Raw genomic sequence first — 24229 nt, 5'->3', positions numbered from 1 at the left:
ATCTTAACTAAATCCTTGTATTAACTACTTATCAAAATTCACAACTTCAGACTGGATGGATCACTGTGGTGAAATGATCCATTCATTGATGTTGAACATTTATAACTGCTGGTGTGGGTCTGTTAGTTAGAAATCCATTTTATGTTTCATCACCTTGCAACCCAGATGGTGTGTTGCTGATCTAAATACTATTGATTTATGCTTTAGTAATCTTGGATGAAGCCCTTGGATCTGGTCATACACTTTTGTTATAATATTCAATTTTTGAACAAATAAGTATTTATAATAGTTTTATTATACTGGCCAAAAATGGGCTTAATCCTCAATGTGAATCCTGAGTTGACATAACACAATAGTGAAGTGGAGACTGACTGCATCTGAGGATTGACTTGGACACATCTGACACTCACCGGCAGCCTCTATCAAAAAAACACTAAGTAAATCACCAAACATGCTAAAACTTAACTGCTATAAACAAAGTAAAACACTGAATTCTCTCTGTTATTCTTTCATCCTTATCCAGGACTCAGGCACAAGCAGTGAATGAGCACTATCAAAACTTCATTTGAATGCAATGTCCACACCCTGTACTTACAATATTGTCCCTAAGCAACAATCATGAGTAATTTTCACCTTTCAGAAGGAAATATTGTATTTTCTATTCCACTACATTTCTTTGGCAGCTTTAGTTCATTTTCAGATGAAGAAGATTTGACGCAGTGAATAATATAACAAATAAAATACAACACATTGTTAAAGGTGAAACCAGTTGTTTCCAACCTTACAAAAAGCAATGTGTAGTTGCGGTCACATTTCACATGTCTATGAGTTGTTAAAAACTCTACCAAATAGTGAGTTTTTCCCTCTAAACGTTTCACATGGTTTCATCTCAAATTTTCAAATGATCCAACATTTCACCAAAAATAAAGAATTAGAGGAAAACGTCCAAAAACTGAAAACATTTGAGTATCAGATGCTCTCATGAATTATCTCATGATGACCCCTCTGATGTATCTGGTGACCCTTTGGAGGGGCCCGACCCCTAAGATGGGAGCCATTGACCTAAACTAGCTAAATTTATATAAAGTAGTTCAAACTAGCTCCACCTCCAGCAGCTACAACAGTATCATGCTGATTGCAAACTGATGCTTAAGTATATTAATAACCTAATGATATAACATATAATAATATATCAGTCACAGCGGCCAAACCACTACTTTTACTACAATACTAAAATCTTTTTAAAAAAAAATTGAAACTACATTAGACATGTTTTGGTTGTTTGCTACAGAAATGGGCGGAGACATAGGCCTAGTTTGTCCCTCCTCCTTCCCAACGCCGATAGGGCTATTTGCATGTATTTATTTGTTTATGTATGTAAACTACTTATTAATATTTTTATGGGAATCATATAGAAATACTATTTGTACTTCCTAAATGATCAGAATCAAGTTTAGCCTACTGGAGCTTGAGACTGTGTGACTTTGTAGCAAAATGTTGGTTTAAAAAAAAAAAGTTCCAATTGTCTTCTTTATGTGGAACAGCTGTTGCCATGGTTTTGGTTTGATTGTATTCTCAATTTACATATAGTATGGTAGCAAAAATATGCACTATAAAGATAATAACACGGTCAATATTGTATTCATTTGCGAGGAATATACAAAGAAAAGCGAATTGTTTTTATTATGAGTCGCAGAGGGAGAGAAATAAAGTTCTCCTTGTATCTAACATGCTCAGATATTGCAGAGAGAATGAGCATTCTCCTCTCAAAGTGGTTACCAGTGGTTACAGGTGGCCATGTTGGGGTTGAGTCAACAGCACACAGCCTTTATGGGCAGGTGTGTTACCTGTGGCTCCCTCAGGAAACACTTCCTATAGGCTCAGCTGCCGCGGCCCGCCGAAAAATACAATGTAGGCTATCAGACGACGGAAAAGATCATGAAATAGTTTTCCTCGTCCTTGCCTGTTCACTGCCATCTGCATTTTGGTATGTGAGTTTGAGCCCGCAGTGAGTCCCGCACGGGTTTTGCTGGCAGACGGAGGGAAGTGCTTCCTGATAATAAAGAGGTGCGTCTTATTTCCATTCCAGTGATTGACTGCGCACGGCTTTCACCGCCGGAGCTGCGGGCATTGACGCATTGTGGAGTCGACAGGGGGTAGCACTGCAACCCCGGCTTCTCTACACGACGGAGGCATCTATCGGCGAGACCGCGATGGCCGTGGTGCAGCTTGACACGGAGGACCATCAACCGGAGAACGGCTTCGTGTCCCCCGAAACCACGTCGCCGGGGCTGCTGACACGCATCGACGGTTCTGTCCTGCCGTTTCTCGGCGGATTTGGGAAATACCAGAAACAGCTGATAGTGCTGACATGGATTCCGGCGTTATTCATTGGATTCAGCCAGTACTCTGATAATTTTCTCCTCGCTCAGCCAAACAACACATGCATCCAGCCTTTGGCAAACCTGACTAATGTGACTTCAAGTCATTCCTCGTTGTTAGACAGCCCAAAAAACATCAGCGCGCGGCCGGCTCCTATCTATGCCAATGGAAGTTACGGCAGCCACAATGAAACGACCAACACGCAGTGTAGGTGCAGCGAATGGACATTTGAGCTTCACACGGGACTTGTGCAGAATGTGGTTACCAAGGTAAGCTGTTCATCTTGAGGATGGGTATTCTTTTCCATCATATTGTGTTTTTGCGTCTGTGACACCCTAGCTGCTCTAATCCTATTAGGATAGATTCATTTCAGTAAGAGGGAGAAATTCTGGCACTTATCAACACCGGAGACGCATTAAAACATCACCCTCAAGCTGAAATCTAGGCATGTCAATTTCGCACAAATTGTGTTCTTTGACGGATTCTGAATAGTAGCTGTGGTTATGCCTCCATGATTGCATCCAAGGCGTGCCTCTCTCCACAGTGGGTCGTCTAGCACATGTAAGCTAATATTGGACCAAAAAGTAGTAGGCTTGTATATTTGAGAACATGCATCACGCCACCATTGCCACATTGGGCAAAACTGCCAAGGCTGGTGGAATTTACCGGCTGTCCTAATGGACATAATAGACATGGAGCCTTTGATTTGGAGCAAAGGTCATTAGTGCACTCTCTAGAATAATGCAACCCCATCCCTGGCCAAACATCACCCATCCTATCACAGCCCTAAACAAACACTAGTAAGATATATTTATAGGTCTCATTCTGGGCACTTTCAGTTTGTCCGTGATGTCTTTACCTCTATATCACATCACTATAACGTTGTTATATTCCTATCTTTACAGGCCTGGCTGAAGAGACAGTATAGGCCTGCAGTCATCTTAGTTGGTGTGTGCATGGTGTACTAACTGGAGGAGGAAGGGTTTTATATCTCATTACAACAAGCAGTTCCTCTCCCATTGTGGATTCTGCATGCTAATTAAAAGATATGCATTTTTATTTTTGAACAGGAAGAACACAAAACTGTTTTCCACTGAGCTCAGTGGAATATTGATTAGATTGTGTAATTAAATCCTCATAGAAAAGACATGCAGAGAGTACTTGAGAAACATAAAGATAAACCAGTTTACAAAAAGTCAAAAAATCTAGATACACTTTACAGTGACCCCACACACGAGGACAGTAAATTGCTCATTAATCTGCTATATCTTTACCTCTGAAGACTTTGGCATGCATGCCTTAATCAAAGGGCTTATCAGGATGAGTTTGATCTGAAGACAGGCTTTGAAGCGTCTCAATGCAACAAGAGGGGGTTGTGGCACCCTGCACTTGAGTCCACTGTGATGCCAACAGCCAATCTATTTCTCGCTGATAATGTCCCCATTTAAATAATCAAATAAAATGCAGCTGTGGCATTTCAACTCAGTAATGAACTGAGGGACAGTTTACATCTTGATTAAATCTTCTGTCCACAGTGTAATTTGGGGGTGGGGTCACATGAACTGAGGCCAGACTGATAAACTGTTTTATGCAGCATTTAAAATACTCTTAAATTGCAGCTTTATGAAGTCATATGTTAGGGGAATTGATTGGGGGGGGGGCTCCATATTACAAACTATCAAAAAATGTCTCTGCTCTCACGGGTCAAATACACACATGACTTTTCTTCTATGAAGGATTAGTACTGAAAACACTGCAGCTATTCTCATGCTGGCGTTGCAACCTGTAGATACTCATATTTGTGTTGCCGTTGCACACATACAAAGAATGTCATGTTGACACTACCACCACTTCAGATCAGTGACGGGCCCAAACAGTCGGTAAAAGAGTCTGACTGTGCTCATCTTCCCTGACCCATGCAGTCGACATTCTGACAAGGTCACCATCAAGAGAAATTGAGTTGAGCTGCGTGCAGACGAATCCCAGAAGTGGAGCCAAAACTGAAGCAGAATCGATTCTCCTGTTGGTCATCCACCTTGCTTCTGTTGACGACCTGCTTCTCACTCTTGCAAGGCCCCCTTTCTCCTAACCCAGTGCTGAAAGTGGGATGTGACACTACAGCAGGAAGTGATGACTTGGCATTTCTCCCTGTGTTTGGATTGCGAAGGCATAACTTCACATGACTGGGTGCAGCTATCTGTGACACCCAGTGCCCAAAAAACAGAGCAGAGTGCCAACACTGAAGGAACGCAGCAGTGTCTCTCTGTCAAAGTGTACCGACACACTCTAAGCCCATACAATGCTGTTGATCCTTAATATCACATGTGAACAACGTGTATATTTTTGTGTGTGCCACGTACGTTTTTTTAAACTCTACAATCAGTAGTACAGGGCTACTAAACATCTCCCCTCGCTCCTAGTTCTCAGGGCATCACAGAAAGAAGGCTTTGATGGAGGCGGCAAAGGTTGAGGCGGTTGTGAAGGATCCAAAGTGGTTAATGTGGAGACCCATTCTAATTGAGTCAAAGCTCTCCTCAGGGCCCGCCGTAATTGGACTGAGCCTTAGAAATGAAAATGTATCCTTACTCAGAGACAGACCCAGTCTCTCTGAAACCTCCCCTACTCTGCTTCCATGTAGATGTGTAGTAGCTGCATACACTGCTTGAAATAGTGGCCTCAGAACCTTTTCAAAGTAAAGAATAACCTCTCCCTGGATCCTCTATGGCAGTCTGGTTCTTGTCTATTAGTCGGACACACTTGGCATTTAGCAGTTGATTTAGGTTTCTCCTTTTTGTTATACTCTGTTGTGAAATAATGCTCGGACTGTTAAAGAAACTAAAATATCACCTTATTTTAAGCTGTTTCAGAAATCTAGTTTGCTGGTTGGTGAAGCTTTTCTTTGCCATACATATCTGACTATTTTCAGATTTTGGACTGTTTCTTGGACCAAACAAGACGTTTGATGATGTCAGCTTTGGGAAATTATAAAAAGCATTCTTCACAATTTTCTAACATATTATGGACATAATGATTAATGGGTTAATCAAGAAATTAATCATTAGTTGCAGCCCTGCCTGCTGCAATCATATAGTATGTCATTGCCATTTATCTGCATTTTTTCCTAAGAATATAGGTTTGCATTGTATGTATGGAAGTGATAAGAAAGATATGTTGTAAAAGTACATGGACTGTTACACCCAGACCCAGTATCACTGTGCTGGAAGTTGCACACCCATAGATCTGAAAGATGATACTGAAGATGAACACCCATGTAGGCCTCTCTGCACTGTGTCCCTTCATACTGTTTATCCAGCTGGTTGGCTCCTACAACAGACCCCGGATCAGTGTGGGACACTTTGAAACGGTTTCAGCTGTCGAAAGGCGGTGACCCCACTGCAGATACCCAGTCAGCACACAATGACAGCCACTCAGAGCGTCAGCTGGGAGGAAAAGACGGTGGTGTGACCAAGAGATAAAACTCTGTTGAGGCTGTGTGTGTGTGTGACAGGAGTGTGTGTGCTGCAGTCTCATTTCTGATAAGTGCTGTTTTTTAACTGGGAGGGGTGGACACTGTGGGTTGTCTGACCCTTGGACATGGTTTTAAGGTTGTTTTTTTAGGATTGTGTGATGGAATTTAGGTTTTGGTGAGAATTGTGTACAGTAGTTGTGGTTTCACTGTCAACACAAGGAGGCAATGAATAATAGATTGACAGGCAAAGGTTTGTTGTTTCACTATCTGTCACTGTTAGTTGCAGGAAAATATAGCTGCTATCCAGCTTGTCAAAATGTTAGTGTATCTTCTGATGTACAGTAGTAGTAGTATAGTCCAGAGGCTAGATTGACATGACAGTTTTTTGAAACATGGTAATGGTTAGATATCTAAACATGCTCTCTGGCAGTAAGGTCCCCAGGCTCCTATGTCAGATATGAGTTTTGCTTCTTCCTTAACTTTTCTGAACTACAAAGCTGCATTAAAAAGTAAGTATGTGCAGTATAAATTCATCGTTTTGCTCTCACTCACCCTTTTACATCACTTTTCTTTTTCTCTTTCACCCTAACCTATGCCCACCACACAAAAGGATTTTAATCCAAGCGTGAGGCAGCGGTGCTAAAACTTGCATTTGGAAGCAGAAAGAGTCTGCTAGCTGGGGCAATGGTCTGTTGCTAGGCAGTAACTATGCAGCAGTCTCTCCATGTGTTTTCTATCTTCTCTTCACAACTGCTTTTAAGCATCTCTATCCCTCTTTTCTTTAGCCTGGTACGGTTTCAATACATTTCTTTCTTTGCATATCGCCTCATCTCTTTTTTTATGCCCCTTCCCACATTTTATAATTGGTATTTTCATTTTCTTCATTCCTCCCCTCCTCCTGTGCTCTCTCTTCTTCCTCGCCTGGCCCTCCCTTGAAACCCCCCACCCACTACTCTGTAGTTCAACGAGTGCAGAAATGTGCAGCTGTAGTTGCGAGTGTCTTCATCTCGACTAATGAGACTTGCTGGTGTAGGCTGATCATTGTTGTCCAGTCATTTGAGAGAGGTCAGCAGATACCCCAGGGATTTTAACTGATTTGCCTCTGGCCCTTCATTGTTTTGCATTTCTGTTAGCTAATAGATTTATGCTTCTAACCCAACTCTACACACTGACTTCTATTCATTATTCCCAAATGAGCAGGACAATAGCAAGGGAGCAACTGACTGAAATAATAGGCACAGAGCAGACAAGCTGCATGGATTTGACTCATGCTTTGATTGATTTGCTGGGATTTCTCTGCTCTGTTAGAGCTGAAAGTCTGTCCATATTTTCTCAACTAGTGCTAAAAGCAGTGTCCATTAATGATTGTGTATGAGCTCAGTCAATTTTGGCTAGGAGAGAGACCTGGTTAATAATATATGCCATGTAGCAAATGCTTTTAAATAAAATACATTAGTGATACTTGGCAATCAAAACCAACCATGCCCTGCCCATTCAGCTATACATTTCAACACTTGTGAGACGTTTGCTGTTTTGTGTTCAGCATGTGACATGGGAATGCTGACATGTTAGTATTTTACAACATTGGTCATCTGTCTGTGGTCACCCGGAGCTGTCTGTTCTGTACAGTCACCAAGCTGTCCTCCAGCTGTGCAGTGCCTGTCCCCATGTCTTTGCAGTCAAAGTTTAATTTCAGTGCATAAAGCGGTTTGTCACAGTCCTGGAGGAGGACAGCTCCACATTTTTAAATACTGTTTGGCTGTGCAGCCATTGCACAACAGGAACTTGTTTGCCTACCCTGTGTCTTTTTCTCTACTGACATTGATACTGAAACCATGAATGAGTGGCATGTCTGGATCATGTGATGGCTGGGTGGCTCTTGGTAATCCTGGAGCGTTCCATTCTGAACAGGTCACTGTGGTGGAGGTTATGAGAGGTTAGATCCCCTCTGAGAAAAATGTAAGAACAAACTGCATTTTGTATTTCATTGCAAGGTTGAGCTGCCACTGCATGAAACAATATGATTTTTTCTCAACATGGCAGTTTTTCTTTTTTAAAATATTTTTTTATTAGTAATAATAAATATATATATTTTAGTGGCCACCACTTCTGTCAGCACATACAGTTGAGAAGCATAAGTTGCCAAATTCATCTCCTTGTCAGGATGAGCTACTCTACGAGGATTATTAAATAATAAAATCAATACATGTCCTATAGTCAAAGGTTCAGGTATCATTATTATAGGCTGTGAATTTCTTCCTATGAACAGGTGTAAGAGCTTTCCATTTGCTCCTCTGCCTTTTTACAACCCCTGCTTTTGCTGTTTATATAGGGTCCATTTGTCACAACTTGTTGCGACTGTGGGGGGGGGGGGGGAACCCTGTTGATACATGCAAAGCAGAACACACCACATTGTTTGCACTCTAGGAATCCCACTACTGCTGGGAGGGAGTCATCGAAGAAAATGAGTACTGACTGTAATTTTCCTTCTAAACATACATCAGAGGAGCCATACATAAATATACTTTTTTTAAATGTTGACCCAGTTATTTTTGATTGAGGAAGTAAGGGAATATTTAATCCCTAATGTTGAATTACGGATTACAAATGAGTTTTACCGTCATGTTTGGTGCCATTTTGAATCAAATACTTACCTGATGAGGGCTTTGGAGTTGGAAAACTTTAATTTATCATTTTTAAAATTCATACAGCTTTTTGAGACTTGATTTCAGAATCAAAGAGAAATGTCTCCTGGCTCTGTCACCTGGCTCAGCTGTAGAGAGCATTTTAGCATCTTTGAGCTCATTGTTCTCTCACTGCTCTCATCAGCTGTTTGCAGTAAGAAAGCTTATATCAACTGACTGTAGGCTACCTGCAGAGCATCATGCAGCATACAGGCAAAGCCAGTGACAATAGGGACTATATGTGCCCTTCTCATATTTCAGTGTTATGTGTTTTGAGTTGTTATAATGGCCTATAAATAAGATGGGCTTAGAGGAGAGTGATAGTACATTATATATCCCTGCTTGAAAAAACAATATTCATCTTTCACTTCCACAGCATAAATGTCTTGAAACTAACACCTGTGTTTATTTGTCTCTACAGTGGAGTCTGGTGTGTGACTCAGCATGGAAAGTCCACATTGCAAAGTTCTCTCTATTGGTGGGCTCCATCTTTGGATACCTGGTGTTTGGAATCGTTGCAGACTGGTAAGCTTTTTAGCAAAGTTGTATATATAGTTGTGTAGGATCAAAAGCCCTGTTTTTAAACTGAAAGTGTCCAGAGTCAAAAAACATATTTTTGTTTCATTCTTGTAGGTTTGGCCGCCACCCGGTACTGATCATATCGGTACTGTTCATGCTGGTGTTCGGTTTGACTGTGGCCTTCTCTGTCAACGTGCCCATGTTCAGCACCCTGCGCTTCTTTGAAGGCTTTTGCCTGGCAGGAATCACCCTGTCTCTTTACGTCCTCAGTAAGTCTTTAACTCTCAATTAACAGCCCTGTGCTAATTGACCATCTGCTAAACCCTACCTCATTTACCTGCTGTACCTATGCCTGTCAAGCTCTCTGTTTTAGCATGGCATATATGCAGTTTACAGTGATAACGCTGGTAGATTTACCATGCAAGTCTTTTGTAATGTTTAAAACAATTGGTCTCTGACTTGACACAGAATTCAACAAAAGCCAGCCTCTTATTTATAGCCAATGACTGTCTATTTTGTCAGCTGGAATGATAAACTGTAACTAGCAGATTTGATCAACTGTAGCTAGCTAGCCAAAAAATGCTATACTGTGAGCTGGTTGAAAACGTTTTGGCATTTATGGCTAACTAGCTAACTAACAAGACTATTGCTAGTTATGATTGTAAATCTAGATAGATGTCATCTTGTGCCAATTTGAATATCTGTGACATCATGAAATAATAACATAAGCCTACGTACAAGATTATTATGTTTTAATTAAATGAAGTTAAATAAACTAAACTGACTATTATATTATATATTGTATTATAAACTGACTAACTATTTCTTCAGCTATTTTTCTCTTTTCAAGCAGCCCTTAATGCGTTTGTAAATCTACCTATAGTGAAATATGTATGCCAACTGAAGTATCATAAATGGAGAGATAATCACTATTATTAATTCTGTCTATTTTGACAAAACAAAATGAAACTTTTAATGTAAAGTTAAATAATTTAGAATAAAACAATGGCGATCAATGGTTGGTCATTTTGGCACAAACATTCACACCGCATTCATGACTCTGACACTGTCTAGCTGATGATTGGTCCATTGAACGGACTGCTGCTCTGTCCCGCCCACTGAAAAGTATATCCAGAAAGCCACATTTAGCTTTCATTCACTGAGAAATATTGGTGACTCCCTTCAACAAGAGGAGTTAAGGTCCATCGAAAAAGTTGCCGTATATGTCTCTAGCTGCCTTTTTGAAGGGGTCTAAAAGGTCGCTAAATCTAGTGACAAAGTCGCGAATTTGGCAACTCTTGTCTTTTGCTGATAAACTTGGCCACCGGAGACAGTTTTCTGTAGGCCCTTCGAAAACCAGTTGTTGATTTGCTTCGGCTTAAAAGTTTATAGAGGCCAGTGGTCACAGCAGCAATGCAGCAATATATTTAGAAAATGCAGTCTATTCCATGGAATTTATTTTGCAACGTGCAGGCCAAGCAGGTTTGTTTGGGACTTGGCTCTATGTCTAGGAAGTGAGGGCTGCTCTTGTTGGACTGCAGGTTCAACATTGTAGGGAGTGTTCTTTGTTAGGTCTGAGTAAATATTCACACAATTTCAATTTTACATACTTAAAAATATGCAAATTTTACTAATGTGATTTTATCCTGTGCTTTTGAATACCAGTTATTAAGTAAATATTGTAACATATCAGCGCTGTGGTAATTATTGCAATATTAATATTGTTTACACTGCACATCCTCAATCCTGCATATTTTTCCACTGTTGCTGTTCTCATTAACAACCAGACACACCTAATCAAAAGGCTATTTCACTTTAATTCATGTCCCTAGCTGAGGGTAGCATTCTCCTGAAAAAAGATTAATTGTGTTGCAGTGACCTTCTAACATTTATTAAACTGAGTATCATTGTCAGGATAAATTCTCATTACTGAGCAACTGCCCGTCTGTTTACCCTTGAAGTGAACTCTTTAATTTTCATTTAAGTGTACAATCATGTGTCTTTCCCTGAGATATTAATCCTTGTTACTGCTAGTCAATAGCCTGATAACGACTGAAGGGGGTGGGGGCGATAGGTGGGTGACGCTTGTTTTACAAATCACTGCAAAAAGAGCCCGTGCTGTCTGTGGTGAATCCCCTTGATTGGCCGTTCATTTGTAAAAGTAAAAGGTTTAAGTAATCGGTGCAGTTGTAACATAGTGCTAATTCCAAAGAATGGAAGGAAGGGACTTTTCTCTCCTGATAATTGGCCGTGCAGCTTATGCACATTCTGGTATCTGCAATGCATCCTTAAAAGCCTCTTTGGCCGCAATAATTGACCAATGCAGAGGGAGGTTGCAAAAGTGGAGGGAATGGAGCAAGGGCAAGATGATGAAGGAAGGGGCCCTCAGTGTCCTTGTCATTTTAATTTACTCCACACTGTATTCTGCACCTTGAAAAGCTCCACCGCGCTCCCAAAATAGAAGGACCGTTTAGTCTGCTCCCAGGACAAAGGAGAGAGGGCGGCACAGAAGAAGGCCAAAGAGTGGAGTTAAACTGTACACCATCTTATCAAATTTAAATGAACTTGGCATCAGCGTTCATGGTTTTCACATCAGTTTACAGTTTATACCTGAATAGTTCAGTAGCCCTGTTCAAGCTCGGGTTGGGGAGAGCATCACAATGACTTTTTAGTGGTCAATATTTTTCTACATTTCTTGTTTACCTCCTCTACAAAGTAATTTATTGTGCTTATTTTTTTGTTATCTCAAATTCTGGCTCTTGTTTTTTGACAGGTAGAATAGTATTCTCTCTGTAAATATCCTCTGTCTAAATCTAATCTAAATGTTTGAATGAGTAAATTGTAAGCCTCACATTACGGGTTGCAAAACACAAAGGCAAGGGACCACTGCAATACTGTACGATTCAGGTGGTTCTTAATATCCTGTATGCATCATGTGTGTTTTTCTCTCTACATTTGTATATACAGAGTCCAATTATTGTGAGTCAAAGTGAAGAATGATGCTTGTTTTCTTACATCTCTTCTTCCTTATTTCCTTCATATAATTCTCTCTGTGGTTCTAACTTCTGTTATTCCACTACCTATCTGTCTCTACTTTTCACCTTCTGTGCCTCCCACTCCTGCTTTCTCATTGTCTACCGAATTTTTTACATTCTTTGCATTTGCAATTCTACAAAACTGTCTGCAATCTGCAATGCAGTGACTGCAGAGTAAATTAAGTGGTCACGAACAACCTGCTGTGATTTCTATAGACATTCTTTTCTTGTTTCAGTCACTGTATAAAATATAACCTTACCCTCAGCAATCATATTCAAGTACCTGAGCAGTGGCTGAGAATGGAAGAAGTTGGCAGGAATATATTCGGTATTAGAGTTAATATTTCTGTAGCTTTGTTGAAAAATAACTGTACTGGTAGCATGGGTGTAGATTTGTGTAGGGACGTGTCCCAGTGTGTCAGTGTGTTGCTGGATTGTTCCGGCAAATATTTTTGCCTATCTAGCTGCTTTACTTCCACATAATGTTAACAGCAAAATCTTGACAGAGTTGTCAGATTTGGGTGTTTTCTGCAAAAAGTGCACAATATTTAAAGAATGACCTGATGACCTAGCGAACCTTCACTTGAAGCTATACACATTGTTGACTAGCAGCAGCAGCAGCAGCAGCAGCAGCAGCAGCAACAGTAGGGGAGTCTGTAAGGTGGAGAATCTGAAGGAGTTAGTATTTCTACTTAAAGCACTCCAAAGTGAAAACATCTTCACTGGACAAAACTAAGATCATTTGATATTATATTAAATTTCAGGTCTTGGGTGTTGTTAGCTAATTTGTGATCATTACTCAGATATGCTGTTTAAATAAACAACTTTATTGCTGTTGGTGAATTCCTCCCTAAAGCAATTTAAAGAAGCAGCAAAGTGTCAGTAACAGTTGAGCTTAGTCTATAAGAATATTCTGTAACCAATCCAAACATCTTTATTTTTGAAATAAGTGAGAGAAATATTTACTATTTAACGCCATTTCATTTTCCATGAGTGGTTCAAGAGCAGAGTCAATATTGCACATGTGTCATTAAGACATCACCATTATTTACAAGCTAAATTAGCCAAAGCTTGTCCAACTGATTTGTTTTTGACTGTCAGGCATCATTTCATTATGAAAATCCTGTCAGCGGCAGCCTGAGCAGAACAGAGACACAAAACCAGGTGATCTACAGCCTCTCAGGTAAGCTCTGATGTCATAGTGAAAGATCTAGCCACACGTTCAGGAGTTGAATGAAAAATAATACAAGTTTTTGATATTATTTGAAGATTGATGATTTATCATTTAAAGATAGGTTTGAGCATCACTATAGCCTAGGAAAGGAGTGATGGAGAGCAAGTACACATACACAGGCCATCCGACAAAAAATGTCCCTACCAAAGTTAAAACCAAACCTAGACCCATGACAGGTAGTTCCCAGGGTCAGGACTGTGGTTAGATAACCTGTGTGAATCAGTTTGCATCAACAGCAAACAGGCTCTTCATGGTTTCTTGCTTCAGGCTGAGCAATTATAATTCAGGCTAGTAGTTCCTCATTTAACAAACATAAAAACAACCTATTGGCTACAGACACATCCTCTAGTCAGTCATTTATATTTCCCTTGCTGTTGTTGCAGGATTTCCCATTGCAGTTGGGCACTTATTATATTAATAATCAAACTAATTTCCCTTCATAAGCTTCTTCATTATTTTAAACAACCATGTCCTCGTGGAAAAAAGCCTGCTGCAGTGCTATACAGTAAACTCAACCTGCAAAGGGCTTAACTGCACAGATGTTTGAGCCTTGCTTATGTGTATAGGTTTTGTGTTTTGCTATACCGCCGCCCTTATTTCTGATCATGCCTGGCCTCTGTCACATGATATTTACCCTGCAGACACTTTGTATTGACAAAACTCCACTAGAGCTGCAAGAGTAGGAACACAGTCGTTCAATAACACATTACTGGAGCAAATCAATCCCTCCACTTCAAGGCATTCTGTTCCGGGTATTTTCTTGCATTCGCATGAACACTAAAGTTGGCCATATGCTAAGAATTTAGCTAAAAGCTAATATTTGGTGTAGTCTTGATGGTGTGTGAGTCATATGACATCTCTGAATGTAACATTAGAAAACCACATGACCCTCTTTAGTGGCTTGCTTTGTTTGACAATGCTTACAAAGGAAAGTTGGAGCCGAATCCCAGCTTGGAGTGTTTGCACTGGAGACATAACACTAATCCCCCCTTTCTCATCAATGCATGTGCAATTACTGCAAGTCTTACTTCCTGCATCTTAAATGGTGGGTGCCATTTTATTATATTATTTTATATAGAAAGAAGCAATATGATGAGGACAATCTCTGTTTGCATTTCAGGACAATTTTTAAAATCCTTGCGTATAAGGTGGTGTAGTAGTTAGCGGTCAGCAACCTCCCTGACGCCCTTGTACGTTAACCCATCATGCCCAGGAAATGGGTAAGCCTTTTTCAAGAGTGCAGAGCAATTTGCACACAACTACTATCCATTCTGCCAGAATGGCCTGTCGTACTCAGGCCCACCACGGGGCCCAACAAGGCTGATGTGATGTGACACTTAGGCTGCTCCTGAAGCTAACTGCCACAGAGAGACAGAAATAAAGGAGTAAGAGAGAATCGAAAAGAGAATGGGGACCAGCAACTAGGATGAGGAGGAAAAAAAACTTAACATAAAGACTGAGAGGAATGTGGGCACTGGGTGGAGAAAGCAAGATATTTCCTCTCTGATTCTTAAACAGTGCTAGACTTCATAGGCAATGTGATACAATTACATCACCACTGCAAATGAAGTGTTTCTGCACATTAACATTAAGGCCTTTCTTGTGTATGCCAAGTTAATGCATCTCTTAACTACATTGATCTACAGCATGTTGGCTCCAAAGTCAAACAGCAAAATAGCAAAGCCGGTAGCTATAGAGTGTCATCTGATGCAGCACCGCTATTTATACCACAGTGCTCAATGAGTGTGTGCTAGCCTTTGTAGCGTCAAAGCAGGGCAGGCCAGGCAATGTTCATAGAGCCTATAGCTGAGCTTCATGGTTCTGCTCAGTAATGCATTTTTTTACAGTAAACAGACTCCCCCCGCCCATCTCCCACTACCACCCCCACCCCCCCAATACAAATACACACACACTGCACATCAACAAGCTGAGTCATGCTAGCTCGCTGCACTTGGTTGTTTGTGTGAGAATTTTGTGATCAGCTTGAGATGAGGTGATTGTGTTCTGGGGCAGTAGGCCAGAACTGGCTCTGTGTTTACACATAATATATCATGCTCTATCATCAGTTGTTTGGGGATTTTCTAGGAGAGAGGAGAGATATACAGCCTTTTTCCCTTAAAGTATTTATTTACACCAAATGTCAGTGTAGCAATATATATATATATATATTTTTTTTTTTACAGTTTTCATAAAGACAGAATGCATAAAGTAAATCCCTTCGTGAAAGAGTTGTGTGTTCAAGTGGGGTTTCTCTATAAAAATGTTACATGTGAATGATGATGTTGAGTGAAGGAAGAGCAATTTCCAATTTGTGTCACATGCATGTGTACATATGAATGGGCTGAATGTTTTTCTTATCACGTCTTCAATTTTCTTAAGGCAACCATTAAGTGTTGTTAAAAGGCAGGGTATTTACTTTGAGGAGTCTGTATAATTGGCTTGCAGTCAAGTGAACTCCTCTTAACAAGAGGACATGCTCACTTCTAATGTTTGAATCAGAAGTTGCATGTCCATACATGTCCTGGGTGTGTTTGAGAGGAGACTTGTTGTGAAATATACAGAGGAGACAGACAGAAAGAGTCGTTTATCACAAAGAGTGACTCTTCTGTCAGTAACCTTTGACATAAATGTTCATCACAGCTCTCTGTGTGTGATAATCCAGAAGGATAACGTTGTTTTTAATGGGTTTTTTTATGTTGTTGGATACACTTGCCAGCTCAGATAGTTGTTGATGTTGTTGTTGTTGTTGTTGTTTTTTCCCCACATACATATACTTTTTAAAGCAAAAAAGTAGGTTTGATTCCCTCTTGATTTATACAACACATTTCTGAGATACTATTTAAAGTCCCCCTTCACTCATAATCAGTTGGGTGTTTGAGCTTACCATGCAAAATGATGTGGGTATGTGCATAGTTTGAAACTAGGAGACTGAATTTACAATAATCTACAGAGGGAAATCTTGTGTCCAGCAATTTGAAGTGGGCATATTTATAGATTATGGACTTTTTTATGATGGAGAGGAAGTCATTTTTTTATTTTAATGAGGGAATTGATTTTTTTTGTAATCAAAACAAAAAACAGACCTATTGAACACAAATTATTAATCATATTCATTTTAACAGCATTTGTTTTATTTTTTAAGCAAGCACATTCTGTTTGACCCTTGTACCGGCCTATAGTTTGGAAATAAGGAAGCGATGCAGCAGTAACATTTTGAATACCAAGCAGAAGTGAATAAAGAAATGGGTCTTATGAACGGTAAAGCCCTGCCAGATTTTTTATCCACAAGACCAAAGTTATTTGCATTACAGAGTACGTCGAGTCTCAAATACCAGTCGCTGGCCAAGCAGCTGATAGAGAGAGAGAACTCCTTCTGCTTAACAAAGGTGTGTGTGTGTGTGTGTGTGTGTGTGTGTGTGTGTGTGTGTGTGTGTGTGTGTGTGTGTGTGTGTGTGTGTGTGTGTGTGTGTGTGTGTGTGTGTGTGTGTGTGTGTGTGTGTGTGTGTGTGTGTGTGTGTGTGTGTGTGTGTGTGTGTGTGTGTGTGTAAAAGTGCAGACCACGTTTCTCTTCTTTGGGGCTTTGAAAGATGGGGTCAAGCTTCTTGCCAAATACGATGTGTCAGTGTGTGTGTGTGAGAAATAGAGAGACTGTGTGAACGGATGAGTGCATGTAACTAGTCCCTAACTGATAGCAGATTTTTGGAGCATGCAGTATTTTATTGTTCTGGATTGTTTCAATAATAATAAACATACATTTGCATAAAGTAAGCATATGTATCCACTCCCATGTTAATAGGAGTATTAAAGACTTGAAAAGTTTTAAAGTACATAGTAAAAAATTAAACATGTGTGATTAATTTGTGATTAATTGCTCATGACAATCATGCGATTAAATATTTTAATCGATTGACAGCCCTAGTTTTAAAACATGTCTGGGTAGGGCAGGGGTGGGCTATCTATTGACTAGTCACTGGATAATTCCTTGTATCTTATGTTTTAGTCTTCCAGTAAAAACGAGTTTCTTTCAGGTTTCCATCATATTGTCATGGACGGACAAGGTTGAGATGAAATGTCTACAGGCAACTTGATAATAACTTCAACTGCTGCTATGTACCACAAAATGCCAGTAATGGAAACTTGCTCTGTCCTAAAATGACCTTGTTTTCTGTTTGCTGCTGTTGTTTTCTTTTAAGTCCAGGATGAAATACGCAGTGCATATGTTATTTTTGTTGCCTTGTTATATTTAAAATGTATGTAGTTAATTTCTTCTTATGGACATGTGCCACGTCGGGAAGAGAAGATGCAACACATGGAGAGAGACAGACAAAGATAGAATTTTAAATGTACTACAACATTTATGTCTGGTCCATAAATATTAAACTTACTGTGAGGTAGCAGGTGTCATTTATCAGAAGAAGAAAACCCAATGTCCTCTACTTGTGTCAGTATGGTGACATTGTTGTTGACCTGTCCCAGACAGTCGGACTGTATTGATTGTGTATATAATGTTTACCATGACTCCTTTTGTATATCTACTGGACTAGAATGTCTAGAGATCAAATACACACATATGCATACATTTCACTAGAAACACAGGGAAGAGAGGTTGATGATATGATGCTATTAAAGGTGACAATGTACTTCTTCCACAATTTAACACAGTTCCCTACGGTCTTAATAAAATGTCTCTGACAGCCCTGTTCAGAACAGCATGTTTGAATGTCTGTTGCTTTAAATGGTAATGCACTGCACCTCACCTCAGCCCCTCATCCTTGGGGTGTGCCGACAAGAGTACAGCTTTGTGCTACCATGGCAACTATTGAGCGTTAACCTTGGGAGAAACATGGCTACCTGATAAAACAGAATTCCGACTTGTAGCTGGCTATCATTTCCTGCTTCTCTGGTCTTTAAATGTGGGCAGAGAGATCCTCAGGGATGGGGATCTTTAGCACTTGATCAACGAATGGGGCCGGGTCTTGGAAATCTGGTAACTACTTTTAATAGCTGTTCACCAGCTGATGTTGTTGTTTTGGGACATGTAGCTTTTTTTGAATTGCAGGGCTGCCAGGTAGAGTCTTGGAAGGAAAAAAACATACTTAGAAATATGGTGGAGAGCGCATATAAATAATACTGTTCACATTCCCTTCAGTATTTAGAATTACAGATGGTCATAAAGCAGATTTTACCCTTGCACAACATGCTAACGTCACTAACCCCTGATTACTGTAACTTCAACTGTAATTTAAATTGCAGACGGTCTACATGAGAGACAGGGACAGCGGGTAAATGGCCTCTGTAATTCATTGCAAGCCATAAACTTCTTGTAAAAACACTGGGGACATTCCCACCCATTGTCTCATTTTAATTTAAGAGTTTTGATAACATAGAGTTCATCTTACACCTTAAACATTAGTGTGGATCTGTTAGAAAAGTTTTGTGGCCAGTCCAGACAGTAAAGTAGTCAGACACAAAGTGGTGAGTAAACACGTACAGGTTTTTGCCATCTGCAACTGGGACGTTGCCATCAAAAATAAACTTAATCCACTTAGCTCTTGGATGTTGTAATTACATGGTTATGCCACTATGTCAAATTGCCTCCAAAGCCCAGTGCACTTCATGGGGGCCTGGTAGACATACTCAGATTAGGGGCGGTAAAATTCTAATGAACCCACACTTGACATAAGAGGAGGAAGCAGTTAGTTATTACCTCAATTCAGTCGAGGTTTCATTTATTGTGGCAATTGTATGCATTTTACCATTTCATCCTAACAAACTTGACTCCAGACTGTTCCTGAGCTTTCAACCCCTTGGGTACAGCCAGGGATATATTGCTAATGACAGGGGAGGTGGAATGACTAAGTTGTTGAAAGTGGGAAGTGGTATAGTAGCAAGGATGAATGTAGATTGAATGCGTACAATATTTTGTATATTTGTAAGGACTGTCTTGTGTCTTATATAAGTGGATGGTATACAGACCTGAAATGCCAGAAATACAAAGAATCTTTTTGTGGTATATGGTCATGTAAATTCCCAAGCAGCCTATGTTTCTTTCCTTTTGAAACAGTGGAGTAAATAAATGATCTGTGATGTATCCTTCCTGCTGCAGTGCTATAATGTTTTGTCAGGTTAGCAAGGCCGTGCCAGTCTTGTCCACTGTTCACTGTTCTGTGTTGTCTGTAATGAAATGCTTTCTCTCAGTAGTGCCCTCCTCTTACCACAGGCATTAATCTCTCTGTATACAGATGAAACGCAAGAGGAACCACAAAAAGATGGAGGCTCTATGTACAGTGCATCCGGAAAGTATTCAGACCCCTTCACTTTCCCTACTATTTTGTTATGTTACAGCCTTATTCCAAAATGTATTAAATTCCTTTTTGTCTCATCCCACTACACACAATACCCCATAATGACAAAGCAAAAAAGGTTTTTTAGACATCTTTGCAAATGTATTAAAAATAAAAAACTGAAATATCGCATGTACATAAGTATTCACACGCTTTACTCAGTACTCTCTCTGTACTTTGCTCCATTCATATATCCCTCGATCCTGACTAGTCTCCCAGTTCCTGCTGCTGAAAAACATCCCCACAGCATGATGCTGCCACCACCATGCTTCACCGTAGGGGTAGTATTAGCCAGGTTATGAGAGGTGCCTGGTTTCCTCCAGACGTGAGGCTTGGCATTCAGGCCAAAGAGTTCAATCTTGGTTTCATCAGACCAGAGAATCTTGTTTCTCATGGTCTGAGAGTCCTTTAGGTGCCTTCTGGCAAACTCCAAGCGGGCTGTCATGTGCCTTTTACTGAGTAGAGGCTTCCATCTGGCCACTCTACTATAAAGGCCTGATTGGTGGAGTGCTGCAGAGATGGTTGTCATTCTGGAAGGTCCTCCCATCTCCACAGAGGAACGCTGGAACTCTGTCAGAGTGACCATCGGGTTCTTGGTCACCTCCTTGACCAAGGCCCTTCTCCCCTGATTGCTCAGTTTGGATGGGCGGCCACCTCTAGGAAGAGTCCTGGTGGTTCAAAAATTCTTCCATTTACGAATGATGGAGACCACTGTGCTCTTCAGGATCTTCAATGCTGCATACATTTACTTGTACCCTTCCCCAGATCTGTGCCTCGATACAATCCTGTCTCGGAGGTCTACAGACTTCATGGCTTGGTTTCTGCTCTGACATGCACTGTCGACAATGGGACCTTTATATAGACAGGTGTGTGCCTTTCCAAATCATGTCCAATCAATTGAATTTACTACAGGTGGACTCCAATCAAGTTGTAGAAACATCTCAAGGGTGATCAGTGGAAAAAAGATGCACCGGAGCTAAATTTTGATTGTCATAGCAAAAGGAGTGAATACTTATGTACATGCGATATTTCAGTTTTTTATTTTTAATACATTTGCAATAATTTCTAAAAAACCTTTTTCGCTTTGTCATTATGGGGTATTGTGTGTAGATTGATGAGAAAAAAAAGGAATTTAATCCATTTTGGAATAAAGCTGTAACATAAGAAAATGTGGGGGAAGTGAAGGGGTCTGAATACTTTTCGGATGCACTGTATATTTATGTATATGGCTTCCTTTTGTGTCAGTTGATGATTCCTGTTTGTTAGTACAGTCTGGCAGGCAGCATCTTTTGTTTGCTTGCCTCCCATCTTTACCTGTCTTGATCTTGCTACTTGTGTGTATGTCATTGATGGATATCCCTCAATCTAGCCTGCCTTGAGAAGGTGAAGCCAGACATTGTCCAGATCTGGGCTCTGAAAAGAGAAGCTTTTAAATTCCCGCCATATCATTATGCCTCCCTGAGGATCAGCAGTCAGGTCTGCCTCACACTGCTGCAGAGATATTGTATTGTAATTAAAAGGACCTTTTCAAATGGTCTGAAAAGGATGATAAAATGTACAGAGAGGTTGTTGACCTTCCCCACAATCTGCTCTAGCAGTCTTCCGATAAATGGGTCAATGTGCAGACTCAGTTTTTTCCCTCTGTGAAGGGTTAAAGTTCCCATTTGTGCAGAGTTTGCATTTTTGGTTGCAGACTTCCTCCTTTAACGCAGCTTAGACTAAGGCGCCATGCAACATGTGGTTTTTTTTTTTTTTTTAAATGTCTTTATTATATAAATCTGCTTCCCTGAGAGAGAATTACACAGTGTAATAGTTGTGTTGTAATTGGCCCACAGCAGGAATCATGGTTAAACCTTATTGTTTCTGAAGGATAGTGCATGACATAACCTCAAGCTATCTCATGCCACAAATTCCTGAGTGAAGTCCTTTGATTGGCCAAATCAGCATGAAAGAATGTTTGCACTCTCTTTTGATGAGTGTAGAAAAAAAAACAAGTTGTTTCAGTCCTTCTTTAGTCTTTCTGATGAATCTGTTATGTGTGGACAGTCTGTGTCTCAGTGTTATAATTATGTTCATCAATCAGTATTTCCATTTTGTATCTCCTGGACAGCTGATAGCCTAGTTTTGTGCTGATCTTTTGGTGTGTGGGGAAAGGTTAGAATATACAAATAAATTCACACGAAAACATTATCAAAAGAAAATATTCTCCTGGTGTTGTTTTATGTATAATTTGATTGCTGAGAATATCAGCACACAGATCAAAAGAAAGTGCTTGTGGCTAGCTGGGTTAGTTGGTATTCTTTGCAGTTCCAGATAAGGGACTAATCAATGAGTATGACCTTATTCATAGTCAATAGCCCCCTTTTCAGTGCTTAGAAGAAGGGAGGGAACCTCCAGGATATTCATGTGCTGACACACTCAATCTATAATCAAAGGAGAGTGAAAAATACTGTGGAATATCCCTTTATTTGCCACAGTAATTACAAATAAACTGCACTTTTTTCTTAACTATATTTACCCAGAATCTTAATGATCAACCATCAGCAGGATCTGCTCACTGCAACAACTTCAGAACAAATCCCACAAGAGGAGCAGACCACTTAGTTTTTGCCAGTAATTGACCTGACAAAGGCCTTCACTTTGTCAGCAGAAGAAGTCTGACCATACTCCATCAGGGCATTGGCTATCTGCCATGTAGCCTCTTGGATGATTATGTTCTATTTACATGTGAAGGGCACCTTAAGAGTGGTGTGTCCTATTATGTGACATGCAGATGCTTCCATACAGTGCACTATAGCGGTCAATGAATGGTCTCAGAATCACCACCACTTTAACCCAACTGTACACCTATGGGAGGCTGTGGAGAGTCCGTGCTCTCCACCACCATCATTTGGGTTTTCCACTGCAGGAACTTTTTGGTGATTTTATGGGGCTGTGGCTGTTGGCGCGTGTCTCCATAGCAGGAACCACCCCTGAAGGACAATCTCCCAGAACTTTTACGGAAGCAAAACAAGTCCCTGCCTCGGGGTATGTAATCTGTGCGGCCCTGAAAAATTCCTGAGTGGGTCTTGAGGTTGACTCGGTTCTGATTGGGTATACTCAAAGCAGGGTGTGCTTTTGGTGTGTCGTCTTGGTGACTTCACGGTCAAAACTGTTGCACAACGATCAAAACTGTTGCAGAATGATTACGTCACCTCCAGAGTCCGGCGGATCTTATCAAGGTCCTACTCTGCAATGGAGACCCAAAGGCTGAGAGGACCAAGTGAGAGGATGTTCCTGTAAAGTTCCTGCCTCCTAAATTTTACCCGGAACTTCCTTAATGGAAGCGGGACTATTGAAACACAAATTGAGAGGATATCTTTTATCTTTTTTTTTTGAGGGAATAACGTTTCTCGTAGAATCTACAGTGTAGATTATACAGTATGCCATGCCATGAACATTGAACCTTTTCTGGCAGCTTGTGGTGGCCTAACACCTTAGTAAGACAGCTTACGTTGGGTTTTACTTTGTCTAGTCACCTCAACCCCTTCCACTTATCTGTCTGAAATGAATCGTGTCAATCATAAAGAAAGATTACAAAGAGGCCCTTATCCACGCTCTCATTTACGTATGCTCGCATTCCTCAGCAACACCTGCTCTGGCTCAAGTCATGTCAGCCAAATTATAGGTGATTAAATCATGAAGACCTAGCAGGCTTAGTGCCAGCTGACCACTGGCACCAAATCTTTCAGTAGACCAACCACTCACTACTAGAGCATTCATTCAGCCTCTCGTTAGCCCTTTTCTATTTGAAGGAGGGATTACTGTATATTGTTTGGCCAGTGAGTGATGCAGCCATCATACAGGTACTATTTTCAATCAACATGGGAGCTGTGGTAGTGATGGCTTGGATTAGTTAACTTTTTCACAAAGGTTGAAGAAACATGGAAAATTTAAGTTGCAGCAAGCAGTACAGCTGTGTCATATCTATGCTTGCCATTATTTTTGTAGCCACCTATGTCTATCTTTTTATTGTCAAATCTCGTGCAGAGCCAAACCAACAATGAATGTACAGTGACTAGGTAGCTAGAAAGCTAATTAGGAAGATGACGTCCCCGTTCTTAATCCTGCCAAGGCTCTGATTGGTGAATTGTTTCCCCAACAGCCGTTAATCAGCACAACAGCAGCCAGACACGTTGGAATCCCTCAATAAATCGATAAATGGATTGGGGTGGTGATTCAGAGGTCTAGAGCCAGACTAATACTGACTCTGAGGCATGGGTATTCACAGAAGTGCAGGTAAAAGCTGCATAAAGAGAAGAGGCGATACAGATTTAAGGATAGCAACTGCAATACCACTGCACACTGCTTCTATCCTGCAAGAAGGCCTGTAGCTCCACGCTGTACAGCCACAGCAGATGTTAAATCATAATTATGCCATTAAAATTAATCACAACAAGCATCTGTGCCAATAGTCCCACAATGCAATGTCCATTACCTTTCAGTATAAAGAAAAAACAAAGTGTCACTCTTTAAGGTAAACTTTATAGACCCAGTGACCAGGATCAGGCAGTGAAATCATG

The 24229-nt window shown here is 40.5% G+C and overlaps 1 protein-coding gene across 1 annotated transcript in view; it reads left to right on the top strand.

Annotated features, from left to right (window-relative positions):
• The first annotated feature begins 1958 nt into the window (after positions 1 to 1958).
• slc22a23 (solute carrier family 22 member 23) overlaps positions 1959 to 24229 on the top strand; it is a 38230-nt gene continuing 15959 nt past the window's right edge. The window contains exons 1-3 of the mRNA XM_062428986.1: positions 1959 to 2651; positions 8957 to 9060; positions 9169 to 9323. Of these exons, the coding sequence (XP_062284970.1) occupies positions 2214 to 2651; positions 8957 to 9060; positions 9169 to 9323 (697 nt within the window). The 5' untranslated portion in view covers positions 1959 to 2213. The remainder of the gene's footprint in view (positions 2652 to 8956; positions 9061 to 9168; positions 9324 to 24229) is intronic.

This window comes from Scomber scombrus, chromosome 11 (assembly GCF_963691925.1).
Source record: "Scomber scombrus chromosome 11, fScoSco1.1, whole genome shotgun sequence".
In the NCBI taxonomy this organism is placed as follows: domain Eukaryota; kingdom Metazoa; phylum Chordata; class Actinopteri; order Scombriformes; family Scombridae; genus Scomber; species Scomber scombrus.
Note: the sequence above shows the minus strand (reverse complement) of the source record. Positions and strands in the feature narration are given on the sequence as shown.